Source organism: Chiloscyllium plagiosum, unplaced genomic scaffold, assembly GCF_037043375.1.
Source record: "Chiloscyllium plagiosum isolate Xiang-an unplaced genomic scaffold, Cpla_swu_hap1 HiC_scaffold_52, whole genome shotgun sequence".
Taxonomy (NCBI): Eukaryota; Metazoa; Chordata; class Chondrichthyes; order Orectolobiformes; family Hemiscylliidae; genus Chiloscyllium; species Chiloscyllium plagiosum.
The window spans coordinates 7,262,013-7,278,577 of NW_028270190.1; the positions used below are offsets into that span (position 1 = coordinate 7,262,013).

The 16,565-nt window shown below is 41.0% G+C and overlaps 1 protein-coding gene across 1 annotated transcript; it reads left to right on the forward strand.

The window, feature by feature from the left end:
* The first annotated feature begins 240 nt into the window (after nucleotides 1–240).
* Nucleotides 241–10,467, forward strand: LOC148134773 (putative G protein-coupled receptor 139). The gene is made up of 2 exons (XM_087985329.1): nucleotides 241–307; nucleotides 9,605–10,467. Exons 1-2 carry the CDS (start codon nucleotides 241–243, stop codon nucleotides 10,465–10,467), a joined length of 930 nt encoding a protein of 309 aa, XP_087841455.1.
* Nucleotides 10,468–16,565: the final 6,098 nt, after the last annotated feature.

Here is a 16,565-nt window from a genome sequence, read left to right on the forward strand (position 1 = left end):
TTTTCCTGGAATTTACTCCTCACAGTAAACATATTCCAACATCGAGGGAATTATCTCATCTGCTGTCATCTGCTTTTTTTAACCAGGTTTTCAAGACAAACAACACTTGAACATTGCAACACTAATATCCTTGCGGAGCTGCTAACGGGTATAAACTTAAGGCCTTGCAAATCGCCCATCTCAGAATCTAAGTTAGCGGGATTGTCTGCAGAGGAAAGGGACAAGTCCATCAAACTGAACATGCATCTTCCAATTCAAACAGTGAGGAAAATTTTCTACGTTGTTCTAGGCGCAATTGGTTTTCGCGGTATGTTGTAATGAACTTCCATCCTGTCAATTGTGTATAACGTAGTCTGTAGCATTACCCTATGAATAATAACGTTTCTTGAAACATCGTTTCATTTCAGATGTCCCTGGGCTATTTCTGTGCTTATTTTCTGTTGCTTCAACCGGTTGAAGCTCTCCAAAGTTACGGTTGTAATGCTTAACCTATCAGCAGTCAATCAAATAAAATAAGCAAATATTATTGCAAGGACGACGAGGAAGCGTACAGTGATTGCACTGAGCAAAGCTTTTGATTGTGTCTTTGAGTTCCTGATGGCTGAGAAATATATTTCGAACAGATTCATGCGACAAAAATCATAAAAAAGAAAAAGAAGTTCAAAATCTGGAGAATTTAAGTAAGCAGATGGCTGTTCCATTATTTGTTTTCTTGAGATTTAGAAAGTACATATAAGGAGACAAACAGGATCATTCAAACAAAATCATGGCCTGGCAGTGAGACGAGGTTCTTAACAGCAGAATTGATATTTGCTGAGACTACACATTCGACACTGTTAAAAATAGAAGGAGAAGGAGCGTTTACTCATTTAATTGCAGCCCATTTCAGGGCTTCAGTGGGTAACAGTGGAAAATAGCATTGGGTTTTTGAGTAACTTTTACAAAATGGTACTCTTTTGTGAACACATCAGATGAACAAAACGCTTCAGCATGTAAACGGCATTGAGTCTTCACTGAGGTTGTAGTGTTTGTTTCCACGATGGTGATAATATACTTACGCGATGCTTAGTTCACAGTCTGTAGGAAATGATTCAAATCCGAAGAATTCTGTAAAAATTGGTGAAGGTGTCTGTAATATCTGTAGAATTTGACGCGACAAAGATCATTGGACATTGAATGGGACATTGCATTGTATATGAGTTGAGAATTTCCCCTAACAGTTACATTGTGTTCATTTCAAGAAAAGGGTACTTGCACAGCGTATTTTGTTGTTGTTGTTGTTGAGGAAGGGTCCGTTGTGTTATATTGTTGAACGTGCATTGCCAGCCTATTGTGAGTACACCCGCTGACTGATTCGACAGTAAAACCGAAAATGAAAAATAAATCCTGTGATCTACCCAGACAGTTCTGGCTCTAAGGACCGACGTTTTTAAGCATTATCATCAGCTGCATCAGAACAGCAGGCCTCACAAATGATAATGCGCCAGTTTACCACACTACTTTAATTTGAGGATCATTAACTCTCAAGCTGTGTGCCTGAATGGTTTGTGATCCTTGATCCCAGTGACTGTATGTTTAGTGGACAATCCTTCGGTATTTGTTCGCATCGATTTGGTGCACCACATTGTACGGACACTGAGCACAGTCACATTTTGGTCGTGATGCTGTGTGACCTAATTTCCTGTTCAAAGACCTGGGAACCATTAAGCCACGAATGATACCACTTATTACAGAATAAATTATGCATGATTCTTCATGTCGAAAATTGATGTGACGGTTTTCAGAACATAAAACATGGTGTTTGAATGAACAGGGCTCTGACTGTCTTCATGCTTCACTGAGCTCCAACTCCATTCCTGCTCTTCCAACCTTACCAACATATCCTGCCATTCAGTGTGCTTCATGATCAACATCTGCACTCCTCAATTCTGATGAAGGGTAACTGAATGTGAAAGGTTAACTCTGATCTCCCTCTACAAATGTAGCCAGACCGCCTGGGCTTTTCCAGAAATAACTGCTGTTGGTTTTTCTTTACAACATTCAGACACTTTTCGTTTCATTTTTCTTGTGACAAAATGCTTTCATTCCTCCTACTTCAAGTGATAGTTACACAGCCTTAGAGCAAATGATATTCCGTTTTGAACTGTTTCGGAAAGCCCGTTTTTAGTACCTACTCTTGTGTATGCTAATATTTCCAAAGATCACATCTGCTGGACAGGCCGAGCTCACAAATGCCTAAACAATTTGAAGAGATTTCACTGCGTTGTACTTCATCGTTTTATTCTCTGAATGATGCACATTTAATGTTTCCAAATTGGACTAACTCCTTCGTTTCAAAGTCGCCATTCAAGTTAATAGATTTGTTAATAATACCTTTCATTAGCGGTGGATTGAGTTCAAGAATCGCGACATTTGGATGCAGTTCTATAAAGCCGTGGTGAGACCCCATTTGGAAAATTGTATTCAAATCTCACCGCCTTATTATAGGAAGGATGTGGAAGCGTTAGAAATTATACACAGGAGATTTACCAGGATGCTGCTTAGACCGGAAGACATGTCTTGTGAAGATAGTTAGGGGCACTGGGGCTTTTCTCACTGTAGCGAAGAAGTTTGAGGGATGACTTGATCGATCTGTACATGACGAAGAGAGGAAGTGATCCAGTGAAATAACTATCACGACAGCGCCAATTTGAAGGTGATTGCAGAAGGTTTCAGCGGGGTTTCAGATAGTGGTTGGTGTGTGGAATACACTGACAGTAGCGGTGGTAATATCAGATACATGAGGGATATTTAAGGGTTCTTGGGTCAATACATTGATTAGAGTGAAATGTAGGTATATAGGTTAGTTTGATCTTAGAGCACGATAAAAGGTTGGCACAACTTCGAAGGCGTAATGGTCGGTATTGTGCTCTACTGTTCTATGTCCTATGTTCGATGTAATGTCAGACTCTTGCAATTATAAGAGACACCTTCAACAGTTTATCCAGATTACTTTCGAGTTGAATCCCTTACTATATACTGTGTACTGAGCGTCACGTAAGTATGTAATTACTTTTGTTGGTCCAAGCACAGTTCTCTTTGTTATCCAGCAGAAGCTGTCCAATACATTTTCATTATCTTTCCATTGTGTCAGCAAACATTTTTTAAATTGGAATCCTTCAGTGATTTATGCCCTGAGTGGCAAATCATGTAGAATGTTTAACCTGCAATGGGTATAAACATTTGAGGGAATGTTCTCATCGAAGAATGCTGTCCATTTCTAGGAATTGGCACGATTTTTAAATAGATATTTTTATTAGAAATTTAACATTTTTACAAGTTTACAAAAATAAACAAAACTCTCAAGTACAAACATTGATATACAATTAAATCTTAAAAATATAATAACCAAAATTTAACAAAAGAAAAATACTGAGAACGAAAAAAAATCAAAACTCAACTAACTACTAATCTTACCTACAACTAACCAGAATGTATATTTAAGTCTCTTACATTATTCAAATACGAGAATGAGAAAAAAAAAACAGCGGATAACATAGAAATTGGTTAGTGAGATACATGCTCGGAATGTGTAAACATCAAATGTAACAAAACCCTTATTCGTGCGGGATTCCTCTCCTAAGGGGCCCCGGACCAGCCAGGTTCGTAATCTCAATTAAATAAATTCTCTTGTTAGGATAGCCGAAATATCTGTATTGATATAATTCAAGAAGGGCTGCCATATTTTACAAAATAATTCGGTCTTTCGGTGCACCATATTTGTAAGGACGTCAAGGGGAATGCATTCCATAATTAATCTGTGCCAATTTGAAAGTCCGGGAGTGCCCTCAGCCACCCAGTTTACCAAAATATTTTTTTCCTTGCACAGAAAGAGAGAATAGAAAATAGTCTCTTCCCGTGCATGCCCAGGGAGGGAAATTTCGAAAAGCCCAAAAGGAAAGATACAGGGTCCACTTTAATTTCCGTTCCTAAAATTTCTGTCAGGGTACCTGCTACTTTAGTCCAGTATCTACGGATCTTATGACAGGTCCATAGGCAATGTACAAGAGTGCCTACCTCTATTTTACATTTGGGACACATTGGAGATGCTCCTGCCTTAAATTTTCCCAATCGTTCCGGTGCATATGGGCCCTATAAAGTATCTTCAGCTGGATAGCCTGAGTTCTGTTGCAGATGGTGATTCTTCTGGCGTTTTCCCAAATGTCATTCCACGTTCTATAGAGATTTTTCGTCCCAATTCCTGTTCCCGTGTTTTAAGCAGATTGTCCATATCTCCTGATATTTCATCATGTCGTAAATGACAAATAGTACTGATCGAGGATACCCCCATTGGTCGTAGTACTCTACATTCTCTAGCTGATTTATAAAGACTATCTAATAACGTAGTCTTCTTCTGTATATAGTCTCGAATTTGGAAGTATCGATAGAGGTCTCTATTAGGTAATCCGAATTTCTGACGCAGCTGTTCAAAAGACATCAGGAACCCATCTTTAAATAGGTTCCCTAGACATGAGATACCCCTGGATCTCCAGAGTTTAAAAGTGGCATCTGTAAACCCCAGTTAGAATTCCCATGCTCCCACTAACGGCGCATAAGGGGATGTTTTATGTGAGTTGCCCTCGTTTTGCTGCATTATATTCCAAGCTTTAATTGTGTTTAGTATTATAGGGTTTTTACAGTGATCCGTAATGATTTTCCTCTTGTCTGAAAATAAAAGGTTAATAAGTGGGTATTTTACTTGAGAAGCCTCGATGTCCAGCCAGATTGATTGTGGATCAGACAAGACCCAATCAGCTATGAAACTTAACAGGGAATTTAACTGATATTTCCTAAAATATGGGAAGTCCAATCCTTCCCTTGCCTGTGGAAGCTGTAGCTTCTTAAGCTTAATGAGGGCCTGTCTATGATTCCAGATAAAGGAATCCAACAGCCATATAATTTACGTAGTGCCAGCCTCAGCAGCATCACCGGAAGCATTCTCATAGGGTATAGGAAACAGGGCAGGACATTCATTTTATTTAGTGCTATTCTTCCCAGCAAGGAAATTGGAAGGTCTCCCCATCGCTGGAAGTCCTGCCTTATCCTTTCCAGTAAATGCACAGTTAGCCTTGTATAACTGACCAAATACTGGGGTAATAAAAATGCCTAAATATAAGAAACCCTCCAGGGACCAACGAAAGGGAAAATGGGATCCGTCCACTAAGTTGGGTATCATAACAAGGCCACCCATTGGCATAGCCTCCGATTTTTGAGAAATTAATGTTATAGCCTGAGAATGCGCTAAATGCATTAATAACTTGGATTAAGCGAGGTACGGACATCAGAGGATTACTGAGGAATAGAAGAACATAATCTGCATAAAGGGTAATTTTATGTTTACCTGTACTATTCCTCGGGGCCGTTATATTGGATCAGCCCATATAGCTTCTCCTAGTGGTTCAATTATGAGCGTAAATAACAATGGCGAGAGAGGACATCCCTGACGGCAGCCCATACCCACACTGAAGCTATCCGAACCTAATCTATTGGTAACCACAACAGCTTTGGGATCACTATACAATGTTGAGACCCATTTGGTAAACACCTTTCCAACGCCAAACTTTTCCAATGTGTAAAACAAATATGACCATTCAACCCTATCGAATGCCTTTTCCGCGTCTAATGAAACTACTAATCCTGGTATCTTTTCCTGATGGCAGGCTTGAATCATATTCAAAACCCTTCTAATATTATTGGATGATCTACGGCCCCTAATAAACCCCTTCTGATCCTCCTTTATGATATGTGGCAGTACCCTTTCTATTCTCAATGCTAACGTTTTAGAAAGGATTTTAAAATCTACATTTAGCAAGGATATTGGTCTGTATGACGTACAATCTTCTGGATCCTTTCTTTTTTTAGGTTAAGAGAGATATTTGCCTCTTTCAGCGAAGGCGGGAGACAGCCCTGACTATATGCATAGTTATACATGTCCATAAGTGGACCAGCCAATATTTCTTTAAATTCTTTATAGAATTCAGCTTGAAAACCATCTAGGCCAGGTGCCTTACCGCTCTGAATTTGCCTGATTGCGCCAAGTATTTCTTGGACTGTTAGGGGAGCATTTAAGACCGATACCTGTTCCGGAGTTAGGCCAGGAAAAGTCAAATTTTTCAAAACTTATTGCATCCTCCTCGTCCTGCCTTCACAATCCTGCGATTTATATAAATCAGAATAAAATTTTCTAAAGATTGCGATAATCTTTTTATGATCATGAGTCAAAATATCCGTACTTTACTTGATAGACGTGATAGTTTGAGGGTCCTTTTTTTCTTTGCAAGAAATGCTAAGTCTCTACCCGGTTTGTCGCCAAATTCATATAACCTTTGTTTTGCAAATAAAGCTTCCCTCTTAGCCGTTTGGATACGCGTAGTGTTTAGAGCTGTGCTAAGGGCCGTAACCCTTTGCAATTTAATAATAGAAGGTCTACTAGTGTATGCTGTTTCAGCTGCTTTTCAGCGAGCTTCGAGCAAACGCTGTTGTTCTCTCTTTAATTTTTTCTGGGTCGCTGAGTCGGAGATGATCAAACCTCGCACGTAAGCTTTGATGGTCTCCCACATCATTGAGAGGTTGCTAGCCATACCAAAATGTTCCGTTGTTCCTCGCCTTGGCTTCCATATATACAGCAGCATGGTCGGAAATTGCAATACTACCTATTTTCCAGGATGATATGGAATTTAAAAAAATCGAGGGGGCAAAAAACATATCAATTCCGGTATGACATTTATGTGGATTGGAGTAAAAAGAAAAATCTCTGCCCTGTGAATGAAGACATCTCCATACATCTACTAATCCTAATTCTTTGTTCAGATCCACCATTTGTCTAGATATGGGAGATACTCCTGCAGTACTCTTGGGAATCCTATCTATTTCCGGATCCATAATATACTTAAAGTCTCCCCCTATAATTTTATGACGGGCACCAAGATCCATCAATTTTGAGAAGGCTTCCGTTATAAGTTTAAAGGGTTGTGCCGCTGGGGTGGGGGGTGGGCAGTACAAATTTAAAATCCCATATTCCTCTAAATTTATAAGGGCTTTAATCAAAATATATCGTCCAGATTCGTCTTTTATCTGATTTAGGATTTTGAAAGGGAAATTCTTCCGAACAAGAATAATAACTCCCCTACTTTTTGACCGAAAAGAAGAAAAAAGGACTGATCAAATCCACCCTGTCGTAATTTCAAGTGTTCTTTATCCAACAGGTGTGTCTCCTGTAGGAGAGCTTTATCAACTCTTTCTTTCTTAAGATTTGATAATATTTTCTTCCTTTTGACTGGCGAATTACTCCCCTTGACATTCCAGGTGCACCACTTAACCAACTGATCAACCATAATCATCCAGGCAAATCCGAGACCCCTCGGGAGGGGAATCCCTATCCAGAACATCCCGAGCATAGAGCATATACAATTCACAAAAATAAAGGCTCTCTAATACACTCACAACAGTATAATAACAATCTATTTCTAAATAATAAAAAATATAAAACGTATTTAAATGTAGATTTTCCCCCTTGTAACCAGGGGGTGTCACTTCCTTTCCAAAGATCCATCGTATCCTCTCCCAACCAATGCCCCACCCTTGACACAGCCGCTCCTCAATAGGATGAGGAGAATTCAGATATAATACAAAGCTCGAGTTACAGTGAGCACCCTACTCCCAACCCCACCTCAACCACACCAACACCTGGATATATTTGGTAATGTTAATACCATGTATAAACCTATATAAGTATAAAATTACAACCTCAACAAATAATAATGAAACATAAGAATACAAAATAACAAGGGAAAACAACCCCGCTTCTAGAGGTAAAATAGAATAAGGTAACCACCTCCCCCCACCAACATTAACTAAACCCCCCGGCTTATATATATATATATATATATATATATATATATATGCATACCCTCATACATACATAGAATAATAAAAAAACAACCCGAAGGGTGGGAGAAAATCGTTAAATAGACAACAAATAAATAAATCCCTCTCCCCGCCCCCCAAGATAATATTAAACAGTAACGCAAGAAAAAAGAAAAAAGGCTGGGGGATATAAACCGGAGTGGGGTAAAGGCAAACCAGCATCCATTATCTCTTACAATTTATCTAAGAGAGTCCAAAAATTCCTTAGCCTTTTCTGGCGATCCGAAGTTATACACGGATCCTTCATGGTTAAAGCGTAGCATCGCTGGGGAGCCTAAGGAATCCTGAATATTTAAGATCCTTAAACACTTCTTCGCCTCATCGAATGCCTTTCTCTTTTGGACCAGAGCTGGGGAAAAGTCCTGGAAGAACATGATCTTGGATCCTTTATAGATCATGGCTTGGGAATATTTTCCAAGATTTCTAGAGGCTTCTGGGAGTATCTGCCTCTCCCTATAGCTCTGCAGCCTGAACAGGACCTGGCGGGGGCGCTGGTTCGAGCCGGGCCCACATATGGCGACCTGGTAGGCCCATTCTACCCTGACCTGGCCTGATCCAGGCTCCAGATTTAAAAGCTGTGGCAGCCACTGCTCGAGAATCGCTGTACGCTGGCCTTCCTCTTCCCGTTCGGGAAGGCCCAGCAAACGAATATTTTTTCGGCGACCTCGATTATCGAGGTCGTCAGTGTGATTCTCTTAGGTCCGGACTCGCTGTTCGAGAGTCCGAACCCGAACCACGGCCGATGGCGCTGTAGTTTCGCAGGTCGCAGCCTTTAGCTCCGCCCGTCCGACTCTTTAATGTCTCGGTCGTGATTTTGCAGCACGGCCGAGAGTGAGCCCCATCGGCTTTGGGACTCTTCAACAAAAGTGTCGATCTTCGCATTCAGTTTAGAGATGATTTCCACAAGGCTCGCCACCGTAGGTAATTCCCCCGGGGCGGCTGGGATCGCCTCTGCTGCAGCTGGAGAGGGTGGGGAGGGGTTCCTACGTGCTGAGAGCTGCGGGCTCCCTTCCCTTTCGTCATTTTTACTGAAAATTAGATTGTTTAAATTTAATACTAAACAACTAATTAAATTAAACAGCTATTTTAAATGATTTGGTGAGTGTGGTGGGGGTGGGTGACCCACTTTACCCAAGTCTTGGGAGGAGCACTATAGAGGAGAAAGTGAGGTCTGCAGATGCTGGAGATCAAAGTTGAAACTTTATTGCTGGAACAGCACAGCAGGTCAGGCAGCATCCAGGGAACAGGAGATTCGACGTTTCGGGCACTGGCCCTCAGACTTGCTGGGTCGCCGCCATCTTGGATCCCCGGCACAATTTTAATAATGGCCATAACATATACGGGAATTGTTCTGAATCCAGTGGGACATTAACGATCCACTCGCGATGTTGTTTTTTCTATCAAAGTCTTACCTGCATTATTTCCTGTTTAAACAGTTTGCTTCATGGTCATGTCTGCATTTGCGTTCACCTGAAAGAACAGTGTGTGTCACAAGTGTGTTAATTGCAATTATTGTTGTTCTCACAATGTTCCACACATTTGTGTTGATTAGCTTTAACCCTTACTTCAAAGTCTCAAAATGATGACTGTTTGTTTTTTCCAAATATTTTTATATTCTCTATCGTTCTCTCTCTTCCAGTCAATTTAGTGACAATTGCAATTCTGGCTCGGGGAAGATGTGGAATCTCGACCTGCACCACTCGCTATCTCCTGGCTATGGCATCAGTGGATCTTTTGGTCGTTATCATTGAGATTATACTGAGTAAAATCAAGAATGATTATTACCCAAAATCGTTCCTGGACATCACTCCTGTGTGTAGTGTTCGCTATGCCCTGCGCCGTGTAGTCATAGACTGTTCTGTCTGGTTCACCATCGCATTCACCTTTGATCGATATGTCACCATATGTTGTGAGAAACTCAAAGCCAAATACTGCACTGAGAAAACTGCAACTGTGGTTTTGTCAACAACTGGCACTCTGCTGTGTTTAAAAAATATTCCTATCTACTTTAGATTTGTACCTTATAAGATCGTTAATAATGTACCATGGTACTGTTCAAACAGCGATGCATATAATGATGACCCTGTGTGGAGAGGTTTTAACAACTTTGAGAAGATTCTAACCCCAATACTTCCATTTGGTTTAATTCTGTTCCTCAATGCTCTGACAGTAAGACACATTATAGTCGCCAGTCGTGTCCGTCAGGAACTGAAGTGTCAGAATAAAGGAGATACGTCTAGTGATCGAGAGATGGAGAGTAGAAGGCAGTGTGTGGTTTTACTATTCGCCATATCTGGCAGCTTCATATTTATGTGGCTGTGGTATATTTTATATTACTTTGATGCTGATGACGCTTTAGATAGTGATGGTGAGTATACCTTTAAACAAGTTGCATATATGCTGCGGAATTTAAATTGCTGCACGAGCGCCATTGTCTATGTGGCATCTCTTCCGAGGTTCCGCGAGAAGCTCAGGAACCCATTGGAAGCTATTTTTACATAAAATGTTCACCTAATAGGCCAACTAAACAAATGAGAGCAACATTAAAACTGCGAGAGTTTGTGGATCAGGGTTTACAAACGATATATTGGAGGAAGACATAAATGCTAAAGAGATGTTAACAAGTGGGATTACTTCACATAAAATTACAAAATAGAACGACGTCGACAGTGGCTGTTGGATACTATAAAGTAGAGAGCCAATCAAAATCAATTCTTGTGACAGGAATGAAGCAAATATCCAACCACGCCAAAGAACTGCACTACAGGTGCAAGGCAACATATGGGGAGGCCGGGATGAACAAATGAATGTGAGAAATCTGTGGAGCATGGCACCATTTAGCTCCTGGAGCCGACTATGTAAGTCAGAGAGATCAGAGCTGATCAATTGCATCGAAATCATTATGTTGCACCATGCTTAATCAGTTGTCCTGCTTAAGCTATGGTTTTTGAACGGTTTCTGTGTAGAACTGAAATTAATGGAGAGCTTAAATTAAGAAGACAAGTCATGCATGGCAAGCCTGAAGAAGGCCCAAGAACAGACCTTCGGATGATCAGATGTAAACAGGTGCAGTGGGCAGCCACCATGTTTCCTGTAGTGCAGAAAATGAAGTAGGATCGATAAGCTCTCATCCATCTTCACTGGTTCGATATCCGGCTCCTCACGTCCGTTCTGGAGATGTTGCCTTTTTATGAAGGCAAATGCTGTGCAATGTGCGAAACATCTTCTTCATTGCGAAATAGATTTTGTGAGTCTAATTCTTTCTGCTCCTGCTGCTTTTCATTCCCGTCTGAAAAGTCAGGTCCGGATAATTTGATGTGAAGCGATGTGATGGTCCAATGTTGACAAACCAAGGTGAGGAGCTCGGCGTGAAATAGTTGGTTGGTTCCTGAACAGGGAACAAGATTGAATAGTCATAAGGTCAGAACAAGGTCTGATGAACACGCACGCTTGTTTTGACGGGTCATTTCTCATTCCATGATCCACCCCATAAATGGGTTCAGGATGAAATATTTACAGGCAATTCACACTTGTGCCGAGGGCAAACGTACGATGATCAACATTGTCGCTTTCAAATCTACCACGTCACGAATGTCCATTCCTGTGTCAGCCTGAAGACTTTACCCATTCCTGTGCAGTGCACTGACTCGACTATTACAATACAATTCTCCTTGTCCTCACTCATTTCATATTTTATGAAGGTTTTAATCGTTAGCAAAACTGCAGCTGCCGATTCCTGAAGTCGCACAGTTCCCAATTCGTAATGCTGTCCGTCTGCTTGTTGCATGCACCCAGGCTTCTGTTTCTCCATATGCTGAATTAAATAAGCTCATTTTTGTTTGTATTTTGACAATTTTCCACGGCTGCTCCGTACTAGACTGTACTACCAGCTGCTCTGTTACCAATGCAACTGTATGTTTCATCTCCTCTGGCCAGGTGGCTCTTTCTATCTCGGTCATATGCTTGAAACCTACAAGATCCCCTCCTTGAAAAAGTCAATCAGACTCTCATCAATCAACCAAACAATTACATTAATCAAATAAATCAAAACAAAACTTTTGCAGCATTTCTGTTGTTTCAATCTCTCTGCAACAGTGCACATCTATAAAACCTCCTTTGTCTGCCATCCTCATATTTCCGTTAGTCCCTCCAGTTTCTTCCACACCTCACCATCTATCAAACATCCCCTAGCTGCTGCAATCTTCCATATTTCCTTTAACATCCAAAGCCCTCGCTGTAATTTCAATCTTAGTTGCATCGTCCAGACATGCTAATGCCCTTTTCTGTACCAACTCATATGATTCTAAAGCACATGGTATCCTTCGAAACACCTTTCTCAGTAGCCACCAACAACTCCATGCCTCTGTTACCTCTTCCAGCTGATCCAGCAACTCGCCTTTACAAATGTCTTCAATACCATAATGCTATGTACCACCTCACTTTACTCCGACAGCTGTAAATTTCCCACGATATATATTCTCCTTAGTCCCCTTGTAATGTCACGAACTCTGCAGCTTCATCATCCCCAGAATGCTTCCAAATCTTTACATTATCCTTATCCTTACTGCTTCATCGACGTTTGAATCATCTGTGAGAAGCTTCCGTTTCTCTCTGTTAAAATGATATTCTCACGGTCCACCCAGACTTTGAGGTAACGTTATGCCGCAAGTGATGTCATAGAATCATTGAACCGCTAGGCATGGAAAGAAGCCTTTCAGTCCAAGCAGTCCACGCCAAATGTCTCTTAAACGTAGTAATTGTCCTCACATTAGCCATTTCGTCTTGAGGTCATTCCACCCGCAAACCAACTGTGTAAGAAAAAGTTTACTCCTAAGTCCTTTTCAAACCTGTCTTCTCTCAGCTTAAAAGTACCCCGGAAACTTGAAATTGACCATCTTCAGGAAAAGACAACGACCAAGAACTCAATTTGTATCTCTCATAACGTCCCTATCTGTGTATTGTCCTCTATTCAATAGAAAATTCAAGACTTCGTTTTAAATCCCACAGTTTTCTCTCCAACTGAAATGTCTTCCAATTGCTCCAGCACATCCCATCTGTTTTCACTCAGTGCCTGTAACCTCATTCAATCCCATATCTGCAACCTGTTCCAAATCCTGCAATCCTCCGTTTTTATGCATCTTTCTTCCATCGCTCCAACTCCATAAAGTTTTTCCATAACGTTCCACAGCCCGGCATTCTTCAGGAGTCTTTTACTGATCCAGGTGCTACAGTATTGCACAGTTCTGTCTCCAGACTCCAAAGCGTGTCTTTTCTCTGAAAATAAAAAGGTGAATTTTTCAAGGAATAGTCCAAACAGAACATTATGCATGATCCATGTAAAATCTTCCAGCGCTTGGAACAATTCCTTCATCACGATCACCTCAGCCAGCTCCTCTGATATATCATGTCAGTGAAATCTACTCTAACTATGCAACAGTCTGTAAAACTCTAACTTTCGCCAGCGCCGACGAAGGCTCTTCTTCCTGCATCTGTCTATCCAGAAGCACTCCATCCGTCTAACGTTTCAACAGGCGCAATCACAGTAAACCTTAACAGTCACTTAGTGTCTCCCTGCCTCTCTAAGTTTCTACATCCCTTAATACTGTCACAACTACTGCAATGCCCTGGAGCCCTTACAGCCCTCAGACTCTTTGTTGCCTTCTCCAGTAAACGCTGGTTCCTTGAAGAAAAAAATACCCCTATTTCTATTTCTGCTGCATTTTTCTCCATATCTTGATCATTACTTTTTAAGTTACTGGATCTAGAGCTTCAAGCCAACCTAGTTTTTGTCTTTCCTGGGCTCTCATTTTCAAATTAATTCTCTCATTTCATCCAAACACATTTCTACTCTGATACACATTCATTCAATATTTCATCTTTATCGCTGACTTTGCTTCCTTTCTGTGTATCATTGCATTTTGATCTGATTGAATTTCACTTTCCATCAGTGACACTTCTTTCTGTTTTAATCTTCTCTCTAGTCCACAAAATATCTGAAACTCTACTTCCTTTTCATTGTTATTTATCCTTATTTCGTCTCAGTCCCTACATCTGGTGGAATCGGTTCCTCTTTACATGTCAACCTCAACATTTCTGCAATTTATTCGATATTCATAATATTTCTCAACATGAAAGTATTAATTTGTTGAAACACCCATTCCGGGGCATATTTTCCTTCAGTTCTTTACTCGTGCAAGCAATTTGAGTCATACACGATCACGACCTATTTACCTCCAGTTGAAGACAACCACACTGTTCGTAATAATGCATTAATGCTCCATCTCCCCCAAGACTTTGTGTAGCTTGTTCTGCAGACCAGACAACCCGCACCTTTAAACTTTGTTGCTTTGCCTCTCTCACACTTTCCTCGCTTTTATCAGGAGTGAATTCGATCTACTTTCAGATCAGCTTAGAATCTATTGGATCGGATGGGGTTTGGTAAATGCCTCTTTCATCACTCGCAGATTTATATGGATGGCAGATAAATGCAGTATCTCTCGTGTATTGAATTGTCATGGCTGCTCTGCCAGGTTGGAGTTTCCTCGTGAATGCCAACCATGTCTGTTCCATTTCATTGCAATGTTATCTGTTTCAGTCAGACGCATGCTGTCACCATAGTAGGTGATGACGATACAGCTGTTCTCTCATTTGCGAATAACGGCTGGCGGTCTATTTAACTGGTGGCTCACCACACCTCAGGTCTGTGGCGAGATCTGGAAATTGACACTCGTGGCAATAACAATCAGTGTGGTGATAGATGCTGGAGACCCTCTGCAGTATAAACAATCCATTCAGTCGACTGAGCTCACGGGAAACTGCAAGATTGCTGACTGAACGGATATGACTATATCTGTTTGTAACGAGGTTGATCTTGCTGTTAAACTGACTCTAAAATAGAACCATAGACTCCCTACCACGTGCAAACAGGACATTTGCTCAAACATGTCCACAAAGATCTTACAAAGAGTAACCCATTGAGAACCATTCTCCTGCACTATATTTGCCCTGACTAACACACGTAACTTACTCTTCCCTGAAAATTGTGGACAATTTCGCATGGCCAATTCGCCGAATCTGCGCACCTTTGGACTGTGAGAGGAAACAGACCCACCCAGAGGAAGCCCATGCAGACACAGGGAGAATGTGCAAACTCCAGATAGATAGTCGGCTGATGTTGGAATCAAAGACGGATCCTTAAGGATTCGGTATAACTGACGAATAAGTGCTGACCACTGAATCCATAAGACTCGTGGCTTGCCTCACTTGTGATGCTGGCAACTTTGATATCCGTCTGGAATAAATTCATCCACTTCTTCTGTACTTGTTGTGTGTGTGTGTGTGTGTGTGTGTGTGTGTGTGTGTGTGTGTGTGTGTGTGTGTGTGTGTGTGTGTGTGTGTGTGTGTGTGTGTGTGTGAGAGAGAGAGAGAGAGAGAGAGAGAGAGAGAGAAAGACAGTAATTATTAAGCCAGCCTTTTCCACCTTTCATTGTTCAGGTCATTTCAGAGAGGTGTTTATTGATAGCAAACTTGTATTTTTTGCACTTCATCGTTCATTATGACAATCGGTTCACTATACTCGCTCTTATTTGAGCTTCACCATTCATTTGGATGTACCAAGAAAGCTAGAAGATTGGCACAGGAATAACATCTTTGGCTCTCCCAGCATGGCCTGACATTAATCGCATAATGATTGATCAGCTAATTCAATTCCTTTCTCAAATTTATCCCCATTTCCTTTGATCCTTAATACCCCAAACTACATCTAACATATTCGCGAAAATATTGATTATGTTTCTCTCAGTCATTATCAGTGGCAGAGAATTTCACCATGTCACTAACTGCTTGGTTGCAGGAATGTCTCCTCATCACACTTCTATTTGGTACACTCTCGATAGTCCAGTCCCTTGGTGACCTGGCAATAGAGGAGCAAAGTAATTGGTCTTACTTTTCAGCGCACTGGAAATCTGACTTTGCCCTTCATCAGTTAAAAAGTGTTGTGAAATTCGAAAAAAAAGGTTAGTCTCTGAATGCCCATTTTCATCAATCTTTCAAATCCAGGATGACTGAAGGCAGAGACCACATTTTTGTACTGAACAAGATGGATATCTGTCAGAGTAGAAGATTTCAGTAACAGATTAACAATTATTAACGTTAACATATCACTGGATCACTTTTTACTTTAAGCGTCTGGTGAAACCTCCACGACAAATCCAGAGAGACATAGACAAAGGGAATAAACTTTGCTGTTCTCGATGGACGTGAGACATGGCAAGCATTTCAATACTCCCTGACCACGCGAATCACTGAAACAACCTTTTCACTTATCAGGATATCCTACTCTTCTATATCTCTACCCTTTTTGCTAAAACCTTCGTAGGAGGCACAAAGCGACAGGGTCAGTACTTATGTGATCTCTAACGTATTGCCGAAAAAAATTCAACAATTAGGGGCATCAAATGAATAGGCTTGGTTCAGAATCAGTTATAACATACAGCTGATTGGTTTACGGAGGTCCTGATGCCAAAGGCATTCCAGCTTCTAACATCTCTGAATGGCTCCCAGATATTAGAACAGCTTTTCTTTGTGAGCAAATGCCTGGA

What these genes read in the sequence shown, in the direction of transcription:
- LOC148134773 (XM_087985329.1), top strand. Translation starts at nt 241, where the DNA reads ATGCATCTTCCAATTCAAACAGTGAGGAAAATTTTCTACGTTGTTCTA. An exon ending in AGGCGCAATTGGTTTTCGCG is followed by an intron (nt 308 to 9,604) that starts GTATGTTGTAAT and finishes TCTCTCTTCCAG; the next exon opens with TCAATTTAGTGACAATTGCA.